Raw genomic sequence first — 20,344 nt, forward strand, 5'->3', positions numbered from 1 at the left:
GGTATAACACATTCTTCCGTTGTCTTTTGAGAAATTCAGGTAATTTTTTCAGATTATCACAGGTCAGAACCTTTTAACCTCTGTATCCAGAACACACAGGAAAACTAAAATGAACCACAAGCCTACTTAATTGTATTACTGAAATGCCTACCATAATGCCCAGTACCAACTGGAATTCCTGTTGACAAGTTACCAACGACCAGTAAGTGTAGTGAAGGCTGCATAACACTCAATTCATTAGGATGTTTCTTTGGATTCTTATGAAGCAACTACTGAAAACTGTCACTGGATCAAATCTCACCAAGATGTTTAAATATCAAGATATACATTCTATAATTAGCACAGAAATAGAAAGATGAAAACTGTTCAGTAGATTTATGACTGAATATATGAATGATAGCACTGAACTTGGTCTCCCCTGCAGGAAAATTTCAGACTTAAAAATGTAAGGAAATAGAAAGAATTAACCCTTTCTGTAAGCAAATATATACCACAATTATTGAAGTTATATACCAACAATTATTAAGTAATCTTTTTGCTTTACTTTTACCTTGAAAATTTCACTTTTCACTATTCTTTAAAAGCAACACTTTATTCTTAATTAAAATTGCCAAAAGCAGTTTCATAGCAGGACTTTTAAACCCCAAAATGTTGCTTTGTATTATTTTTGCTATTTTAGTCAAGTATCTTTAGCAGCATGAGCAACAACAGCAAACTTATAGAAAAAGATAGCTACTGGTACAAAATGGAGTACCTGGATATAACAGGCGACTTGCTTCCATTCACTGTGTTTGTTCTTTCCCAAGGCTTTCTTGTTAGTTCTGTGAAACACAGAAAAAATAAAAACTATTGTCTTCCATTTGTTGTATAATTATATGAAGAAGCTTAAGTACCTAGCAACTTAAGTCAGTCATTTTCCTTTTTTAAGCTACATTGCATTAGTTCTTTAATATTAAGCTACCTCCTGTTATATTCAAATTATTTTTAGCCATGCAACCATTCGTGTTGTAATAGCATCTTTGAGCTTCACTTTAAATCTAGACATTGCAAATGCCATTTGATTCTTCACAGAATCACGGAACCGTTGAGGTTAGAAGGGACCTCTGGAGATCACCTGGGTCCAACCTCCCTGCCAAGCAGGGTCATCTAGTGCATGTCTTAAACCAAGTGGGAAAAGGTCTACCTTGCTTTACGTATTTTACTGCTTTAGTTGTGAAACATGGAATTCTGGAACCATGACTAAACAGTCAGCTTCAGATACTGGGGGAGTATGTTTTTAAACTAAAGGAGTTTTCCTAGCCTGTTAACAAATTACACAAAAACAATTGTGTTAATTTCAATGAAGCAACAGCAGGAATGAAAAAACTTCACACAACTAGAATACCTTACAACAAGATATTTATTTTCCACCAAAGTTGTGTCCCTTTTTGGGATGCTTGTAAAGTTGCAATGCATATTTACCTCTTTCATAACAACAAACTCAAAACTAAAGGTACATTTTGCACCTGGGTCCAGAAAAGTAGTAGTTTACTTACCACAGCATGATACAGGACAAAGTTTTACTGGGTACCTTTGCTATTGCCTAGGCAGCTTATACACTGCAGGTCAAGCACTTTATTATATGTTGCAGAAGAAAACTTCTGGGCCTAGTCCATAGACACAGTAATTTGTATTCAAGATGTAAAACAAACAAACAAACAAACAAACAAACAAAAACACCACCTATCTTTATATAATCTCATGCTTCATTTTCAATTACAGTGCCTCTTTTTAGTTCTGTTTATACTCCTCTCCAAGCAACTTTGACCCACTCACTATCTTGAGATTATTACAGCAATTTTTGTCAACAGAAGACAGAAATAAAACAAAAAACAAATGAACATTTCAGCTAAGGACTATTGTGTGTTATTGTATGGTGAATGAGACCATTTCCTTTAGTGCTCTCACCTAGCCCTTCCTCATGACATAACTATCACCACAAAGGTTTCATTCTGTATTGGTCAGGTTTTCATTCCTTACAATCTGCACAAATTAAAACATTATTTCTATACTGTGAGCTGTTATTACTTGCTTGCTATTGTTATTTCAGTTTTTAAACGTATCAGTGATCTTTTAAGTCTTTATTTCTGGTTTGGTTGAGGGTTGGTTTTGTTTTTAATTGCTGTTTTGTTCCCATTATTTTGTACTGTTCAATTCTGCTACACTGGGCAAGCTGAAAGGCATAAATGTTCTTCTGAATCTCATACTAATCAGGAAGCTCTCCAGCATTCAGCAAAATTAGAAGAATATCTGAACTGCAGAAGTCTACTAGCACAGTCGTCTGTGACCCAGTTAATTACACATTGCCGATGCTAGTAATGTCTCAAGCTTTATTAATTTGCTATATGAGGCTTCAGGATTTGTCCAGCCTTGGAATTATTTTAGCTGTATTTGCAAAATTATCTGAGAAATTTTTTGCCATGGCTGCAGCTTGTTCAACCACTACAATCACTATATAGCTGAAACAGCAAAATTATTCAAGTTTCACATGTCTGTTTTCTATTCTATATTTTTGAGCTTGCTTTTTTTACATTACCTAAGATGTTTTAAGTTACATTTTATTTAGCTTTATGTAACTGTGTTTCTTCCTCTAAAAGGAATACACAATCTGCAGAGAAGGACTAGCAGGTCTACACAATCGTGCCATCGCTCTCCCTGTAAGCACAAGAGGAGAGAAAGAACATAGCTTCTTAACAGAGCTGAAATAAACTCAAGGAGACCCAAGCTTAAGACAGAAGAAATGTCTCCCCTTTCAACCTCATACTCCTCCTGACAAAGAATCTGGAACACCGGTAGTTCACAGCACATAGCAAAGGTAAACTTAACATCAAAGTAAGACGTAAATGCTAGCAAGTCCCTGCATAACAATTTCAATCATATTAATGGCAATTATATATAATTACACAACTAGACTAAGCACTGATATCCTGTAACTGAACAAAGACTAATTGTTTGATATTTTAGCAGCCTGCTCAAAACAACACTAGAAGAACACGACAGATCCACTACTCAGATTGCTCAGCATAATTCAGATACAACTACTAGACGTCCATCTATAGAAAGCAATATATATCTATATATATGTCTATCTATAGAAAGCAATGCTACATAGGGCCTCTAAGAAACACCACAGCTCACAAATCTTCATTTCTCATTCAACAACATTGAATTCAAAAAAGAACACCACTCAGACTGTGTCATACAGGGCTAAGAAAGGATTCATCTTCATTTGAAAGGGCTAAGAAAGGATTCACCTTCATTTTGGTATTATTATACATCAGATTCAGTATTTTAATAATAATTGTAATAATTCAACTCCTCGCTTAAAAGCCCTGATGTTTCCACCTGAACTTCTCAAGTCAAACAAGCAAGGAAAACACTTTTCCTTCCTTCCACATATTACTCCTAACTAGATCTCTACCTTTTGGCAGCCATGTAGCTAGGCTTTTCCATTCTTGGAATAGCATCACTTCAGAGAATTGGTTCTCATCCCCTCACCAATCCCCAACTGCATAGTTCAACCCTTTCTCCAAAGGCTCCTCTCCTGAGAACAGAATACTTCTTTAGCATGACAAATACTTTGATGCGAAGGAATGGGGACAGACAGATGGCAAAGTCCTCAAATTTAAATATAGGATAGTAACAATATATCTGTTGTTCTAAAAGGTAAGATGTATTTCTCCCTACATATTTAGGATCCTTACTCCTGAGAATCTCACCAAAAGTTTCTGCATTTCATCCTTGTCTAGTAACACCACCTACCTCTTCATAGCCTAAGTTTTTTCTAGGCCCCTAAAATAGCACATTTGAAAACCACCTGCTTATTATACTTGCACCCTAGTACATTATTGCAATAATTTGTTGAATTTTTGACCTGGCCTACACTTAATATACCGAATATTCCTCTTAAACATTTTAATGACATGCTCCAATGATGATGCACAGCATTATCAAAACATTTTACATCATCAAGAAATGAGGTGGAATCTCTCTTCTAAGGAAAGACTCATCTCCAGGTGCATTTGACATTTAAGTTCTAAGAAGCGTCTCATCACAGCCACCAAAGAAACTACTTTACTTCCTTCCACTGTTCTTGATTTCCCTCTTTTTGTCCTATATTAATAAGAGAAGCATCCCAAAAAGCAGACATTTACCCAACGCTCACATCATCTCCATGTTAACAGAACAAAGCAAACTCTGAAGAAAAAAAAGGGTGGAAAATGATAAGATTTATTGCCTTGCAATCCTATTTCTTTAAATGACCTGCTGTATCTCAATGGTAACAGCTTTTCCATTATTTCCATTAAGACACACCTAGCTCCCTGTCTCTTTTTATCCCACAGCTAGTGTTTACCCAGAACTTGATCACCCTATAGCAATGTCTTTCAACAGTAAGGCCTGCAAAACTTCAAGTGGCTGAATCATTTAGTGAAGAAACACATATGGGAAAGCAGTCAGAGAAAGCTAAAACATACTGAACATTGGTGTGCTCAGTACCCAGCCATTTTCCTTTTTCCCCTCTGCTTCCGGAAGAGAAGCAGCATCTCTTGGGATGACAAACTGCACATTGTCCCTGCTATGCACAAGGTGAGAGGGGGCCTAGGAAGCTAACATGCAGGAAGGTACTACTCAAGTACAAGAAAAAAACAGTCTCAAGTGTCAGCCAGATTTTGTAATACAAGTGTTTACAGTATGAATACACATGCATGCTGATAATACATGCTGACCAACTACAGAACTGGTGATACAAAAGCTTTCCTTACTGACTGCAGCAGAAGTGCATACTGCACAGCTCCTAACTCCACCACAGTCATACATCAGCAGAGGAATTAATGCTTAAAGAATTTCTGCACCGTGCACTCCTATTGATTTAGGAGAAACACAAGCAAATCCTTCCTGAGCTAAGTGGTAACTGTTTACATCTGACCGACAGTTTTCTATGTCTGACTTTAGGGAAACAAACTACCGCACCAGCTCATGTCCTGTAATGACAAAGACAGCTTGCTTTCACATTCACTGCCTGCTGTTTCCATGAATCAGCCCCACAGGTTCGACACCAGAGGATACTGCATTTGGTAGAGTGCTTCAGTAGATGTTTTTATCTGCTGCCTTCTGAAACATCTCAGAACCAGAACCATTCTACAGTAAAATGTCAGGTTGTAATCAAGGGCTAAGAGCCAGACTCCAAAATTTAACAAGCTTATTGAGATTCATCATTATATTTTAGCATTAGAGTCAGAGTTCACAAACCTATGCTACTTACCAGGTGTGCTTGTTGAAGAAGCCTTAGAAGTTGAAGACTCTGATTCTTCCTGATTAACAGGGAAGAGAAAGGAAGGAAGAATAAAGGCAGGGGTGAGGGGCAGAGAGAAAAAACACACCTTTGACTCTTGTGAACTTAGTACATGAATCTCAACCATTCAAATATTTAATTCTATTTTTTTTTTAAACAGAGATTTAATAGCTCTGTTCGATTTTATGCAGAAAGTGAACGAACAGTAAAACCTTCTCAAAACAGAAGATATGTATATAAGTATGGTAAAGTATAAATAATTTCCATGACATCATTAGAATCTTTTTCAAGTATTGAGTAACTTGACATAGATAAGATTTCTCAACTCACGGTCTTGTCTTCTTTCTGGTCTTGTTCTGTTGATCCCTTTTCAGCAATTCTTCTCCTACAGGCAGAGACAAAAGTTACCAAGATCATTATGGCTTTAAGATGAAAGACTGCTCTTCACTGTAATTAAGGATACATAAAGCTTGTTATTTAGATAACTAAATATTAGTGTTAAAGTACTTTCAGAATGCTTTCAGGGCCAAAGCCCTCTTTTCCAAGTGATTTTGGGTTTCCTTATCCTTTTGAAGTTTATATTCCCTACCGCTGCACAAAGACTTACAGAAAAGAAAAGTACTTCATTATACTCGAGTAAAAACAGCTATTCATAAAACGTTATCAACTTCACAGAGCAACCACATGAGCAAGCATATGTTTGTTTGATCCTTAGCCAGCTGAAAACAGACACCGAGAATCTTACCTCTAAGAGCAGCTACAGCACAGCAACAGCTACTTACCTCCTGGCCAGCAGGGCACTCATTTCTTCCATCAAGCCACTACCTCCCAGGGGAAGTGGCCCATTTCCACGGCCACCGTCTGTTTTAGATGGAGCAGACCCTCCTCCTCCACTTGAACTGGAGGAGTCTTCACCCTTTGCAATACACAAAAGTAACAGTGTACATGCAAACAATTATAGCTGACAATGAAATAAGCAAAGTTCACATAGTAGAAAGAAACAGTTGTATAAAGACTGCAGCACCACCTATAACTTTTTAAATAATGAATTACACCTATCCAAGATGTATTTTACAGGGCTATTAATCTGAAACAAAAACTACAGCCAGTTCAGGAACACAGAATTTAGAAATAGAAATCAGAAAAAAAAAAAAAAAAAAAAAAAAAAAACCATAACAGTTGCATTTACCCGTGACACTTTCCTAAGTTTGGCTCCAGCAAGTGCAGCTGCTAGTCCAGTTAGAGGGCGATTTTCTTCAGACATAAATCCGACGGAAAATCCAGAGGCAGGAAGGGGGGGAGCAGGAGGTGGGAGGGGAACAGCAGGTACTTGGCTAGGAAGAGGAGGTGGTGGCGGTGGTGGTGGAGGCCCTGAAGGTGGAAGTGGAGGTGGTGGTGGTGGGCCTGGAGGAGGTGGGGCTGCTGCCGAAGACTGAGCTGGGCCAGGGGGCAACGGGGGTGGGGGAGGAGGTGCAGGTGGTCCTTGGACAACACCTAGTATCAAAGAGAAAAAAAGAGACTATATTAAGGGTTTTGAAAGGAAAGGTCTTATTCTCTCGAAACACAGGTTCATTTTCTCTGTGTATAAGTTAATACTGGGAAGTATCCTTTTTGTAGGCAAGAGAACACTCCAAGTTTCAGCAGGGGAGAACATCCTTATTAAATGCACTAGAAGTATTATATAGTACGCTGTAAGAGATCAGAATTTCAGAGCCATTTAAATACAATAACCCTCCAGTTAGGTTTTGTGCTGCAGCCGAGAACCTTCAGAAGGGAAGCAAGCAATGCTTTAAGAGTAGAGTAATGTACAAGTATCAAACTGCAGAAGAAAAAAAATTACTTATCAAAATGGCGCGAAGTAAGAAGTACTCATTGAATCGATGAGCATTTAACACACCACCCAAGCATCTGCAACCTGGAAGTGTTTTAGTACCAACACCGACTTCTAAGCCTGAATAAAAGTCTTTCCTCCAAAAAACATCCCAGGAATCAACTTTAATAATTAAACACAGACAGTAATTAGTGAGTTAGAAGACTGACATTTCAACCTGACGAGGACAAGCTCTTCCATTTATTTAAGATTCCTTTAACCTTTTACAGTACAGATATGCAGTACAAAATTTGTTTTAAAGAAATAATATCCTGATGTTTAATGCAGCTGCCAAAGTGTTTATATTATGGGAACAATTTCAGGAATTACGATTAAGAGAACAGCCCCACATATCAACTCTATTCCCCTGCTTGACTACAGAACTGACATAAGCTAGTGGAAGTCAGCAACCACCTTAAGCCATCTCTAAAGGCAGGAATTTCATTCGAGAGCCTCCCTGGTTTCCTATCATGCTAACCCTTGAGTAAGTTCAGAAGCATTTTAAACTCTCTAGTGATTACTCACCATCCAAATGCATGCTTTTATTCCATAAAAAAACACAAGACCACTCACCCTATTTCTACTCAATCACAGAGCAGCTCACATTTTAATGCAACACATCTATAAATAGGATCTACTCTGCATGGTTTGTGTGATGAAGCTACATTCTACTTATCGCCCTGGATCCCCTCTACCCAAACCCTTAGCTAAGCTACTGCAGTCTTATGTATATAAGACCTAAATCTATTAAGTCCCTATAAAACAGGATTCAGGTTAACAAAGACATTTACATCCATTTAAAACACGTTTATATCACATTGGTAGAGTGTCCATTAAGACTGTCATCTGCTTAAACTAACTTTGTCTTTTTTTAATAATGAAACTTTTTAATCTATTCTGGTAGAATACCACAGAAAGACCAATCAATCACCTTAGGTGCGTGCGCATACAGCACACACCTCAATATGAACACTGTCCAGAAAAAAATGCTGTAATTGTTATGCACCACCTTCTAAATTTTAAGCTACATTGTGAGTATCAAAGTGGTTCAAATTATTCCTCACTTAAGGTCATATGTCTAAAGCCACATACTCATACTCCTGCTTCACCTGCCATTAGGAAACTAACGATGCTGCCTATTAATACAATGGTCCCAATAAACAAACAGTGCAAGATTTACCAAGTCAGTATTTGACAAGCTCTGTTCCCAACAGATGAGAGCTTAAGAAACCAGAATTTTATTTATGACAGACCACAGAACTCTGGCTCTTCTCCCTTACCAGTTTCCAGATGGTATTTCGTTGTGGTATTAAGATCACTGCAACTTTTGAAGCGTTTTGTTAATTCTTCGGAGCAGTTAAGGGCTTTGATACAAATTGTTTTTGACTGCATTACTGATTAGTGAATTAGTAGCAATAACAGAAAGCCTTACCCTGCTGGGTCGTAGGTTCAATCGGCTGAGAGGCTGCCTGCAAGACTGGCTCAGAAGCAGAGGAGTCTCCCAGCACAGAGTTTAGAGAGTTCTCAACAGAGGCAGGGGTAGCTGCAGAGGGAGAAGGGAGAACACTAGGCTTGGATGAGGGAGTCGAGGCATTAGGGGAGTTTGGAGAAGGAGAAGCTTGAGGTCCAGAGAGTGACAGAGGTGGAAAGGAAGGCAGTGGGGGGGGAGGAGGTGGCGGAGGTGGAGTTGGACCTGAGGTAGGCGAAGGAGCTGGATAAGTCACATTTTCAGAAAGCCCATTAGGAGCTGTGGGAGATGTAGGCATTTGGGTCACTGGATTAGAAGCTGACACTGGGAGGACAGGTCTTGGACCAGTAGCTTTGCCTGGTGGACTGCTTATCATTACCGGAGGTGATGGGGGAAGGGGAGCAAAACTGGGCGCAGACCAAGCAACAGGCTTTGTATTTGGAGGCAACGTCGCTGGGGCATTCACAGGAGAAGGGGGCCGAGAACTTTTGTTGAGTGGACGAGGAACCGTAGCATAATGGGGAAGAACAGGGTGGAAAGCTGAGCCTAAAGATGTAGCAAAACGTGATGCAGAGTGCCTTAGAGGCGGTGTAGGGGGAGTGGAAGTCGGTGGTGCAGAAGTCACTACAGCATACTCCGATGTGGACTCTGACATTGGTGCTGAGACTGCTTTTGCATATGATGGAGGAGGTGCTGAAGGAGGCTGGCAACTGGAGTATTCAGGAAGTGGAGTGCTATACGGGGAGTTGTCGAAAGATGGAGCTGGACAGAAGATGGAAAGCAGCAGCAAAGGCAGGATAAAAAAAGGAGAAAGAGAAAAAGGGAGCTAATGAAGCAACAAAACCAGCATTCAAACAAAATGTATAAATGTAGACTACAGTTAGTACCAGAGGATTAGGCACAAGTGAAAATACTGTTAGGAAAGTTTTATACATTATCAACAGCTGCTTAATTTTACCAACCATTTTTGTGCCAACATTTGAATTTACAAATACGTTCTAGGACAAGTTTTCTCAAATCCCATCTGTGAGATGGTTAGATACAGGGTTGATTAATCAGTCTTATCAGCTTTTATCTTCTTGTTTTGTTGCAAATTGCAAGCAAGTGTAGTGATCTTAACATTTGGTACAAATTTTATTAGAAGAATTGTTAACGCAGGCAGCATGTAAATATTATCTCTTTTCCCTAGAGTACTAGAGTAAGCTCCATCACAAACTTCACAGTAGTTGGAATAAATCTACAAATAAAATCCTCTTCTACAGTAACTAGTTTGTTACACAGCATACTCTGACTTTTACCACAAGATGACTTCTTATTTAAATTGAGTTTGTTACTAAAGGACAAAGTGCTTGATTAATGTTCCATTACATCATCTAAGGGAAAGAGCTTCTAATTATCACTGGACACACTTCTAAAGGCAGTGTATTATCTTATCTACAAATTCATATAACACTTTTCACTGTAATTTACTACGATCATAAGTGAAGCAAAAGTTCATACTGAAAGGCATTTCTCACACTATGACTTCACCTTAGATACATACCCTCTATGTAAACATATTCAAGCTAGTTTTGTCAAATTATCTGATGAGAATACGTTTAATAGAGCATACAACAACAAAATATTTAGAAATTTTAACTCATCATACATTAACCAATGCTGGGGATACCCAATATGATTCAAGTTCTTCATGCAATCAGGAAGTAAAGCAATGGAGCAAACGTATTTTTACATGTTTTATTTCAGGGTTAGTGGAAAATTATGACAGGAAAGTAATCTTGGACTTCTTGCCATAAGAAAGAAAGAAATTCCACCCCACAAGTTATATACTGACTGCTCTTGCACAGCTATACTCCCTGCCCTTGTTTGTCGCCTCCCACGCCATTACCCAAACACAGAGTATGGTACTTGAACACACTCGGTTTTGAAATTCTTACCAGCATTTGAAATTCTTCTCTCTCTTTCCCATTCCAATTGTTCCCTTTCCAACTGCTCTTGCCGTTCTCTTTCTTGCCTTTCCCGTTCAAGTCGTTCAAGTCTTTCTCGATCCTGCCTCTCCTTTTCCTGTCTCTCCCTTTCTAGGCGCTCTTGCCGTTCCCTTTCTTGCCGTTCTCGCTCCAGTTGTTCCTGTTCTAGGCGCTCTCTTTCAAGTCTCTCCCTTTCTAGCCTTTCTCTCTCCAGTCTCTCCCGTTCCATTCGTTCACGATCCAGCCTTTCTCGTTCCAGCTCTTTCTGCCTTTGTTGCTCTTGCAACTGTCTACAATCATGGAAAAAAAAAAAGAAAAAGAAAAGACTAAGCTGCAAAGTTAAAACCAAGAATATCAAATAACTGTTAGAGGACAAAAAGATAAAACAATGAACAGTCTTTGCAACTGTAAGAACAAAAACATGGCATTTGTGCCTACATACAATTCTAAACCATACACTTTATTTTTTGGAGCTGGATAACAGGTGTATTATATTTACAGTAAAAAGACTCATATACCCAGTTTCACAATATTAAATTGGTTAGTAGGAAAGACAGCTTTCAAGAGGTAGGAATAGAAAGCTATTGCTGATAATTCTCTCACTGATGCAATCTTGTGAGTTTGGGATATGGAGTTACATTTGTTCTTTGCATGGTATTTTATACTTGAAGCAGTGAATAAAAGAAGAGTGAAATGGCAATATCATAAATCCCCATCAAAAAACACACATTAGATCTTTCACATAAACTAGTCGGCTAGTATTTATCCAAATTTTACAGAAGCAAAGTGCATACTTTATACATGTACATACTCTACACACTTGCTGACTACACGCACTGAAGTCTCATTAAAACGGGAGTTGAAAAAACTTCAGGGGAAAACTAGACATGATCATAAAAAAAAATTAAAAAATAGGGTGCAGCAGACATGGAAACCCTGCTGGGAGCTGGCAGGGTTTCCAGCCCTTAGCAGTCATTGTGAAGGAAAGCAGAGCGGGGGAAGATGTGGAGAGGAAGAAATCAAGTAAATAACCATGCAAATGAAACAGAATTTCCTAGGGTCAAGAAGTTGGGTGTTTGTTGTTATTGTTCTTTAAGCATTTGTTGCCACTAGGTTGACTGGAAGAAAGGAATTTCCCACAAAAAAACATCAGGAAAAGCTATACACAACCCTATTTTTTTTTTCTTTTTTTTATATATATTTTCTCTATTTGTTTTTTAACAGTCAGATAAGATGCATGATTCTAGCCAGCTAAAACACAGCTTTTTGATTCTCAAAGTTTTTTTCATCTCTTGGGAGAGCTCACTACTAAAGATTGTCATTAGTACAATCAGAATAGAAGTTTCAGGAAAGGGAACCACAATAACTAAAAATATGGAAAAACATAGACCATTTTCTAATCTCAATTTCATGTTTAGCACTATAAAAAGAACTGAACAAGATTTTGCAGAAAGATTTCAGAGACATTTTAACGTAATTGTCAGAATCATCCTTACAACAACACACATATTCAATTGCAGTGATTAAGGCAGTAATTTTGCCAATGTAGTTAAAAGACTGCCTAATGCAAGAGATCTCTCCTCAGTCTGCAAAACAAGTCGATGTTGTCCAACATCTATAGCTGTTCAGTACTGTAACCAGCCTACACCCGTTACCTCCACATAAAATCAGTAAAATCTTTGAAAGCTGAACTTTACAGAACTAAGGAAAACTTTGCTGTGAACAGGAAGAAACTGAATTAAAAAAATGAGACAGGCACTAAAAATAGTCATTACGCCAGAACTTTGTTTTCCAGAAACTCCGAGGGCAAGAAAAATCAAGTCTTTAGGGTGCGATAAACAATGCTGATGGGTCTTTTTGTTTCAATCTCTTTTTCTCTCCCTTCCTGCTATGCAATGCATAGGTAAGAAAGATCCAAATAGCCTCAGGCTGTCCCATGAAACCACCTCAACAAGCTCTACTTGAAAACTAAACTGTAACTTTGGATGGCTGGAAAGCCTTAGCTTATGCATTTAAAAATAAATAAATAAATAAAAACCCAAACCCAAACCAAAACAAAAACAAAAAAATAAAAACCACCCAATTTTAAGTCCACCTAGATCATGTCTCTGGAATGCAAACTTCACATAGACTTTGTAATAGCAGTATTCTACTGATTATTTATAACCTAAACCAAAAGCTAACTACTATATCTTATTCACATGTCTATCTCAGCTTATAACAATTTAGTCATAATCTAATCAATTTGTATGCCTTTGAAGAAATACTACTTCCTCAAAATAACCTGTCAGATAGATGAAATGACTTAAAAGCAAAGAGAATTGGAAGTAGTACATCTGGCTACTAACTAGGGAAAGGTCATGGGTTATACCAAAACCAGTAGAAGCCAGGCTATCAGGGACAAAACATGATGGGCATAAAAACTCTTTCCCTTATAACTACATTAGTACTAATGTAAATACATTACTATTAATTGTAGGATGCACTTTTTTCCTTTCAGTATTTCCAAGTGTTTTTAAAAATCGGGAATCAGAAATCACACGTTTTTAAAAAACTCGCGTATTATACATGAAATAAATACTAATTTTCCCCAAAAATATAAATTTGTATCCACCTTAAAAGGATTAAGATTAGCAAAACCTCAGCAAAAATACTTTTAAATTATCAGAAGAAATAAAGGAACACATTTTACAAAGGATAAAAAAAAAAAACATTAACCTTGTCAGTATCCAAACTTCTACTAACCACTGCTAATAAGCCTCCCAAAAGATGTTACGAAAACAAAGCCATATCAATACTACTTTCTAGTAGTCACGCACCAAGTTCTCTTTGTTTAATAGTACTGCACCAATCTATGATATAATCTAAAACTGTAAGCAAACAGCAAGTATTTAATAATGACAGAAAATACAAGTATTCTGGTACTGAGTTTTGAGAACCTCTAACATTTTTGATTACTTACGACAGAAATCGGTCAACTTTTGGTCCATTACGTCCCTGAAAGACAACAGGTGGCTTGTATACCTTCATTACTCCTAATCTATACACTTATGCTTTCTGCTGTTCTTGGACTCTTTATTTATGAAGCAGTGATGACTTTGAAGTTATTTATAAATATTAACTCAATAAATTCCTCAGTATCATATTAGATACCGACTCTCTGACTCATATTCCTGACAATATATTTACCACGGCTGGAAGAGAAGGTAAATTTATATTCATGACTAGCACAGAGGCATGCTATGAACTAATAATATATTTTAAAATGCTAAGTAACTCTGAAGTTATTAACAAATACCTATGTCAAGTGAAGTAGCTCTCTTCCTAATAACCAGTAGAATTTCTATACATTGCCTAACACTGACATAATGAAAAATATCTCCTATGAAAATAGAAAGACTTTACTTTTGAGGATCCAAAATCAAAGCTGAAGTGTTTTAAAGTTTAATATTGATGTATTTAAATCAGAGCAAGTTAATGGAAGTTAACAGTTATCTTCAAATACTCCCATAGTTATTTTTATAGGGAAAGCACACAGCCTGCATTAAGGTTTTTAAAAAGAAAGTAATGAATTTATCAATTCACCAAATTAAATGATTTCATCGACCACCCAATCTGTAATCTTGGTCTCATAAAAACCTCAGTGTTTTACATTGCATATCTGCAATATCTAATGGCTTTATAAACTGTTATTCAATGCACAGTAAATAATGCAAACGTTCATGTGCAGCAAAATGAAGTAAAAGCACTACTTTAGCCCTTTTATTCAAAACATAAAGCATCTAAATGCTTTCTAAAATGGAAAAAACGTTGAACAAAAAGAGACACTTTTGTTGATAATGATCAAAATAATTCTTCTATTCACTGTTTCCACAAGATTGTTGAACAATGGTTACAAAAGCATCAGGTCACTTGAAGATCCCTTTAATATGCCATTCTTCACTGAGCACTCCTTTGGCAAAATGTTTGTGAGGAAATATTAGTGCCTGCAAAAGCCCTGAAGCTGCAAGCCCTGTAAATCTGAAATTAGCCCTACTTCAAGCAAAAGGTTGGAGTAGATGACTTCCACAGGATCCCATTACCAACTTGACATCTAAGCAGATTTTTGTCTGTGGACTTAGAATCACTGAAAACATATTTTCATAAACTCCTTTACAGTGGAGTTGGTCAAACAGTGCTGAATTCGGGTATACTTAATGGGAGGGATATGAGACCACAGCATTTAAGACAGCTATTACTAAGCCACATCTTAAACAGAAACCCTCACACCAACAGACACACATTTCACAAGCAATAGACTCCACAAAGCCTACATTTCTCTTGAAATCACAATTCCATGCTCCTTTTTACACAATAACATTTATTCATTCCCTTCTCCTGCACTACCTCGTCTTACTACTTCCTACAGAACTTAATTCTGCCCACACCATCTTTACCGAGACTGGAAATGTCACCTACAGATCTGCTAAAAGTAAGGCATACATAAACCTCTTTATTCCCAACTATTTACTACTCTCTACATTATGGTAGTAAGGCTATTGCTATTATAGTCTGGAAGCTTAGAGCTTATGCATTAAGTGTCTTTTAAGTTCTAGAGTGCACAAGCTCTAAACTAGAACTGAACTGTATTATAACTACATGCTTACTGTAATACATGGAGACTGCAGAGTCATTCGTGAAATGGTTTAACAAAATCGTATGTTTGTCTTCGACTTGATGACACAACAATTTTTTCTACAATGCGGCTATCAGCATGAGTAAATACTGGAATGCCAGTTCCCTATCCTTTTTCTTGAGGAAAATAAAAAATAAAAATCAAAAACAGGACCAGACTTCAAAGAGGATGTTATATTAGATGAAAACAAGTACAGCACACTGATAAAATGAGAAGTGAAGCCATAAGGATGTATCTAATAATACAGCCTTCTTGCATAAAGTTTCAAGAGACTTTTGGGGCTCTTAATATTGGGCAGCTTTTCTTTCTGGAGACATCCATCTACAATGCTTCTGTAAGAGTATTTCAGCATTATAAATTTCAATTAATACAGCTTTCTAAAGGAACAGAAGAGGAATTTAAAAAAAAATAAATTACTGTGGAACAGAAAAAGCTCATCAAAACAACATTTTAAAATCTGTCAATCTGTCAAAAATTAAAGTGACATAAAAAGAGACCTTTATCAAGACAGCAGGTTTAGAAGTAAACACATTAAACACAGATTTGTAATGGGCTTCTTGATATTCATTTTTGAACAAGGTAAATTTCAGATAGTGATCCCTGCTCACATTAAACGAGTGTCGTATATTCTAGGAAGAAGACAAGCATGACCAATTTTAATGGCAATACTTTGTTACACGTGTGTAGCTAATTAATCAAATATATAATATGAATCATTTCCAAATTAGGAATCTGTTTCTGATCACCTCTACATAAAGAAGCAAAATTAAAAATATTAAATAGAAATATCTTCAGTGCCATTGCCAGTTAGATCCAGCATGCTAATTTATTTTTTCAGTTACCACTGAAAACCATTATGTGTATTTGCAGTGTCAAACTGGGTGACTTCCTATTTATTCAAGGACCCTGTTCCCTGCATCCGTACTGCACATGACCTAAACTGCTCCCAGCATCCCTTCTGGAAGGGAACAGCTAATCTCCTGGGAGTAACTTGATGGTAAAATAATTCAGGATTGCTTCACAGACAGCATGGTTAAGGCAGACCAAGGTCTATTTTTCAGTCAACCCAGTCTCATACCACCAACCTAGACGACTTTGCCTTTTCACATACCCTAGTCCCAGACACTTCACATACTGCACTAACCCATATTGCAATGCAATAAAAATTATAGAATATCCTGAGTTGGAAAGGACACATAAGGATCATCAAGTCCAACTCCTGGAGAAGAAAAAAAAAAAAAAAAAAAAAAAGGAGGAAAAAAGGACTATGGCAGCTAGGAAGTTTTTTTCCCAGAACTCGGCCACATGATTGATACATACTAATTATTAAAATGAACTGTGGAAAAAAATAAACATGTTAAAAATGCTACAGGGGACAGGATCCAGTGGCCTCTAGTTGAACAGACAACAGCTACATTAGGGGGAGTGCCAACTGGCCAGAGGAACAGTCTTCTCCCTGAGGGCAGCACAGCTATAACTAATATTGCTATAGTCGAATATTAAACTAGAAAAGGTTCTGTAAGTTTATACATCAGAAGCAGAAAATAAAGATTGTGGGGTGTTTCTTTTTTGTTTGTTTGTTTCTTTTTTTGGGTAATGAATTAAGATAGAAGAAAGGGGAACAAGCTATCCCACACAGTATTTTGATTTAGATATTTTGATCCACATCCAGTAAGAAAAATTGACGTTCCACTAGACGACTTATTTTCTGTTTTCAAAGGTTAAAAGTTCCTTCCTTGCTTACTGATTTCCTCTTTATAAACATGTCTCAAAAACTGAAGTTCTAACAGTCGCTGGAAAAGTAATTAGTCTGGCTGAAAATGACAGCAGTGAAGTCTTCCATTTCCAATTTGAATTTCAATTCTTTCATGACAAGCCAGTAAGAGCAATCCTTGCAATCTGAGGACGGGTGGAGATTAAGAAGAAGGAACCAAACAACAAAGTTTTTACACAGTAAAGCTGCATTACTGAAAATTGCAACCATATAAACGCTGCCCTAATGCAACAATTTTAAGTAATTTTTTAGTAATTTTAAGTCTTTGACATTTACTTTCTCATCATCAGTGACGAGTTACTGAATTCTTTAATAGAACAATTTGTTCTCTTACAGTACCATACCTTCTCTGGATGTCCAATTCTTCTTGTGATGGACCATTCTGTACTTGAGAGGGAAGCTGTGAATTCTGTCGAGGCAACGTAGGACCTAGAAGTGAAGACAGATCATTCATTATTTGCATTTCTTCTTTGGAGGGGGGTGGGAAAGCGAGGGGGTGAGCACAAAAAATCAAGGATAAAGGACAGCCATCACATGACGTAGGATCTGTCTGCTTCTGCTTCTTAAGCCAAACAAGCTCAACAACGTAATACAGCAAATAAAAGCTGCAACAAATGTTACCTGACATATCTGCAGAATGGCTTTATTTCACATGGATGGAAGTTTCACAGAAATGCAAAATAAATTTATATATATGTGATAGCACTTAACAAAAGCTTTGAAAAGCACTCCAAGTCTGTTTCTTAAAACAATGGACAAATATTCTTGGAGGAACAGAAAAGGCTCAAAAAATTAAAAGCACTCACCTAAATAGAACACTGGAAATTAAAAAGAAAAAAGAAAGAACAAGGAGAAAAAACATCAGAACTTTATCACGAAATTGAGAGAAGGAAAGTAAGTATGTTTCTGTAAATCACACCAAAATTTACTCAAGATTTTAGCTTGTCAACTTGGATAGAAGCACTTCGTTTTTGCATAGGCAAGTATTGCATCCAAAGGAACAGAGGCATGCAGCAAATGTACAAACTGTGCATTCTGATAAATGCAAGAAATGTAAAAGAGAAAAACGACATTCATCTGTGACTTTTTGCTGATGATCAAGTCTGTGTTATAAGGCTTTCAAATTGTATATTAGATCCGTGCTTTATAGGCAAAGATGTTTGTATTCCTCATGAATCTCTATACAGCATGAAACCAATTAAAAAGTATTAACAGAAGTGAAGGATAGAGAAATTTTGAATTGTGTACAGTACAGTGAATTTGTCTGTAAAAATGGTCAGTGAAGCAGGAAATTATTTCAATGATAACTACACTTCAGATTATGGAATTCTGAATCAAGAATTAAGAACAATCAACATTTATCCAGTTCTGAGGAGGTCTCGAAACGAAACAAACTTCTTCCAAAGATTCCACCAAACTAGTTAGAGTAGGGAAATTGCAATGAGATCTCATCCATCTCATTATGTCAAGACATTGAAGTTGTTTGCCATCTGAACTTGTGAAGTCACCCAAAACACAAGGAGACCATGTATGATATATTGAGACCGCAAGAACAGTTGATCTGCATCAGATTCAGCAAGCAAGCGCCCTCTTTGAAGGTTACACGAAAAGATTCACGTACTTAGAACAGCACAGTATTGCCTTCGCTGTGGTCATAAAGAAAATGATAAATTTGTTTACAATCTACTCTATAGTTAATACACAATGCAAACTGACTTATAAAAGACAGAAGCAGAAAGCATTACAGAGGTTGTCTTTCTTAGTTCTTCTTTTTAGCAATCATTAGGTCCTCACGTTTAAGTGTATAATGATGCAATGGATGTACTATTTTGCTTGGAGTATATCTCCAAGAGCTATCCACAGATGTGAATTTATATTATTCTTAATGCAAAACACCTAACTGCAATGATAATTAATAATAAATTTATCAATAAAATAGAAACATCTGTCATATTGCTCATCTGGAAAACTTTTTGACTTTAAAACTTCCAATGTTACAAGTCCCTCCACTCTCATCTCCTCTTTGTGACAGGTGTTAGGCTTTTATGCCTATTAAGCCATGACTGCAGCTCCCAAGCAGCCAGGGAAGCAGCCCATATGTTTGCATGCTGCAGCCTTTCACAGACTTTGGGAATTAGACAACCCAGTGGCAGCTGTGTAAAGATGCTAGATACCATTACTGCTTGCTATATCTAATATATTTCCTTCCCTAAGATCTGTCATTTCTCAGTACAAGTCACAATAATCTAAGCATTAAAAATAAACAAGCAAAACCAGAAAATATAAAAACCATCTTTTGTTCATACTGTTATCCCTAGGTTCACGCCCAGTACACCTAGCCAATAAGCAGCTGCAACAGACATGACGGTCTTTTAATTCATTCTGTACAACCAGGTGCTTAGCAAGCTTCTGCAAAGCACACACGTCTGACTTAGGTACTATTATTTATGCACAGTCAACTTGTGAAACAATCTCCCTTGCTACTTCTGATTGTTTTTTCCAGTTTGCCCAGCTTACCTCCTACTGAGCTTGTGGTACAGATGTCCAGCAGGGGGGGCACCTCAACCAATTCCCCTATTTTCATACCCTTTCATCTAATGACCCTTAATAAGCAAAAGGTTACTATGAGTCACTCTGAAACGTTCCTTCAGCCACTTCCTTATTGTTGTTTTCATCCTTATCTCCTTTGGTTTTGTTAGCTCAAGGCTACGGCTCAGGACTACAACACTACAGCCACTTACCAATTGGAACTATTTGGTACTGAAATGCAGAAGAAACAAAAACTTGGAACCTCCACCTGCTTAGTCTCCTGTATTAACTGGTCTCGAACAGAGTATTATTAGATATTCACACCATGCTGCAGTGGCTGACTTCATACTGTCACTCTGCAGCCCTTCTGCTGGTGCCCCCTCCTCATTCCTTCTTGTGCTGTCACCCTCAGAAACAAATCATCTCACTGTTTGTGCTCACTGCTCATCCACTGCTTATGGAAGACTGAGATGGGACAGAAGGGAAATGAAGTGGCAGAGACCAGTTGTTGTAATTTGGCTTTGTTATTCTACAAGCAGAATTTCATAGTAAAATCTGTTCTCACAACCTCCAGCTTTTCACTCTCAGTCAAAAAGTCGCCATTTGTGACCTGGGAAGCTGACCTACTCCAGTAAGCTCCGGTGCTTTTTATAACCTATACATGCAAGAAAGCTGAAGGCAATCACCTGCAAAGCAGCTGACACGGTTGGTTTTATTACTTATATATAC

General features: G+C 37.3%; 1 protein-coding gene across 6 annotated transcripts in view; it reads right to left on the reverse strand.

Annotated features, from left to right (window-relative positions):
- ENAH (ENAH actin regulator) overlaps window positions 1-20,344 on the reverse strand; it is an 86,982-nt gene that overhangs the window by 10,803 nt on the left and 55,835 nt on the right. For 2 of the 6 annotated variants that reach the window (XM_084515881.1, XM_084515880.1), the window contains exons 4-11: window positions 17,431-17,515; window positions 10,608-10,927; window positions 8,635-8,745; window positions 6,522-6,826; window positions 6,115-6,248; window positions 5,663-5,717; window positions 5,303-5,351; window positions 755-821 (exon numbers count right to left, since the gene is read on the reverse strand). In XM_084515881.1, coding sequence (XP_084372007.1) covers window positions 755-821; window positions 5,303-5,351; window positions 5,663-5,717; window positions 6,115-6,248; window positions 6,522-6,826; window positions 8,635-8,745; window positions 10,608-10,927; window positions 17,431-17,515 — 1,126 coding nt within the window. Of the gene's footprint in view, window positions 1-754; window positions 822-5,302; window positions 5,352-5,662; window positions 5,718-6,114; window positions 6,249-6,521; window positions 6,827-8,634; window positions 9,433-10,607; window positions 10,928-17,430; window positions 17,516-20,344 lie in introns of all 6 variants that reach the window. The other 4 variants (XM_084515879.1, XM_084515878.1, XM_084515883.1 and 1 more) reach the window with 2 other exon arrangements.

This window comes from Aythya ferina, assembly GCF_964211825.1.
Source record: "Aythya ferina genome assembly, chromosome: 3".
NCBI classification, from domain to species: Eukaryota; Metazoa; Chordata; class Aves; order Anseriformes; family Anatidae; genus Aythya; species Aythya ferina.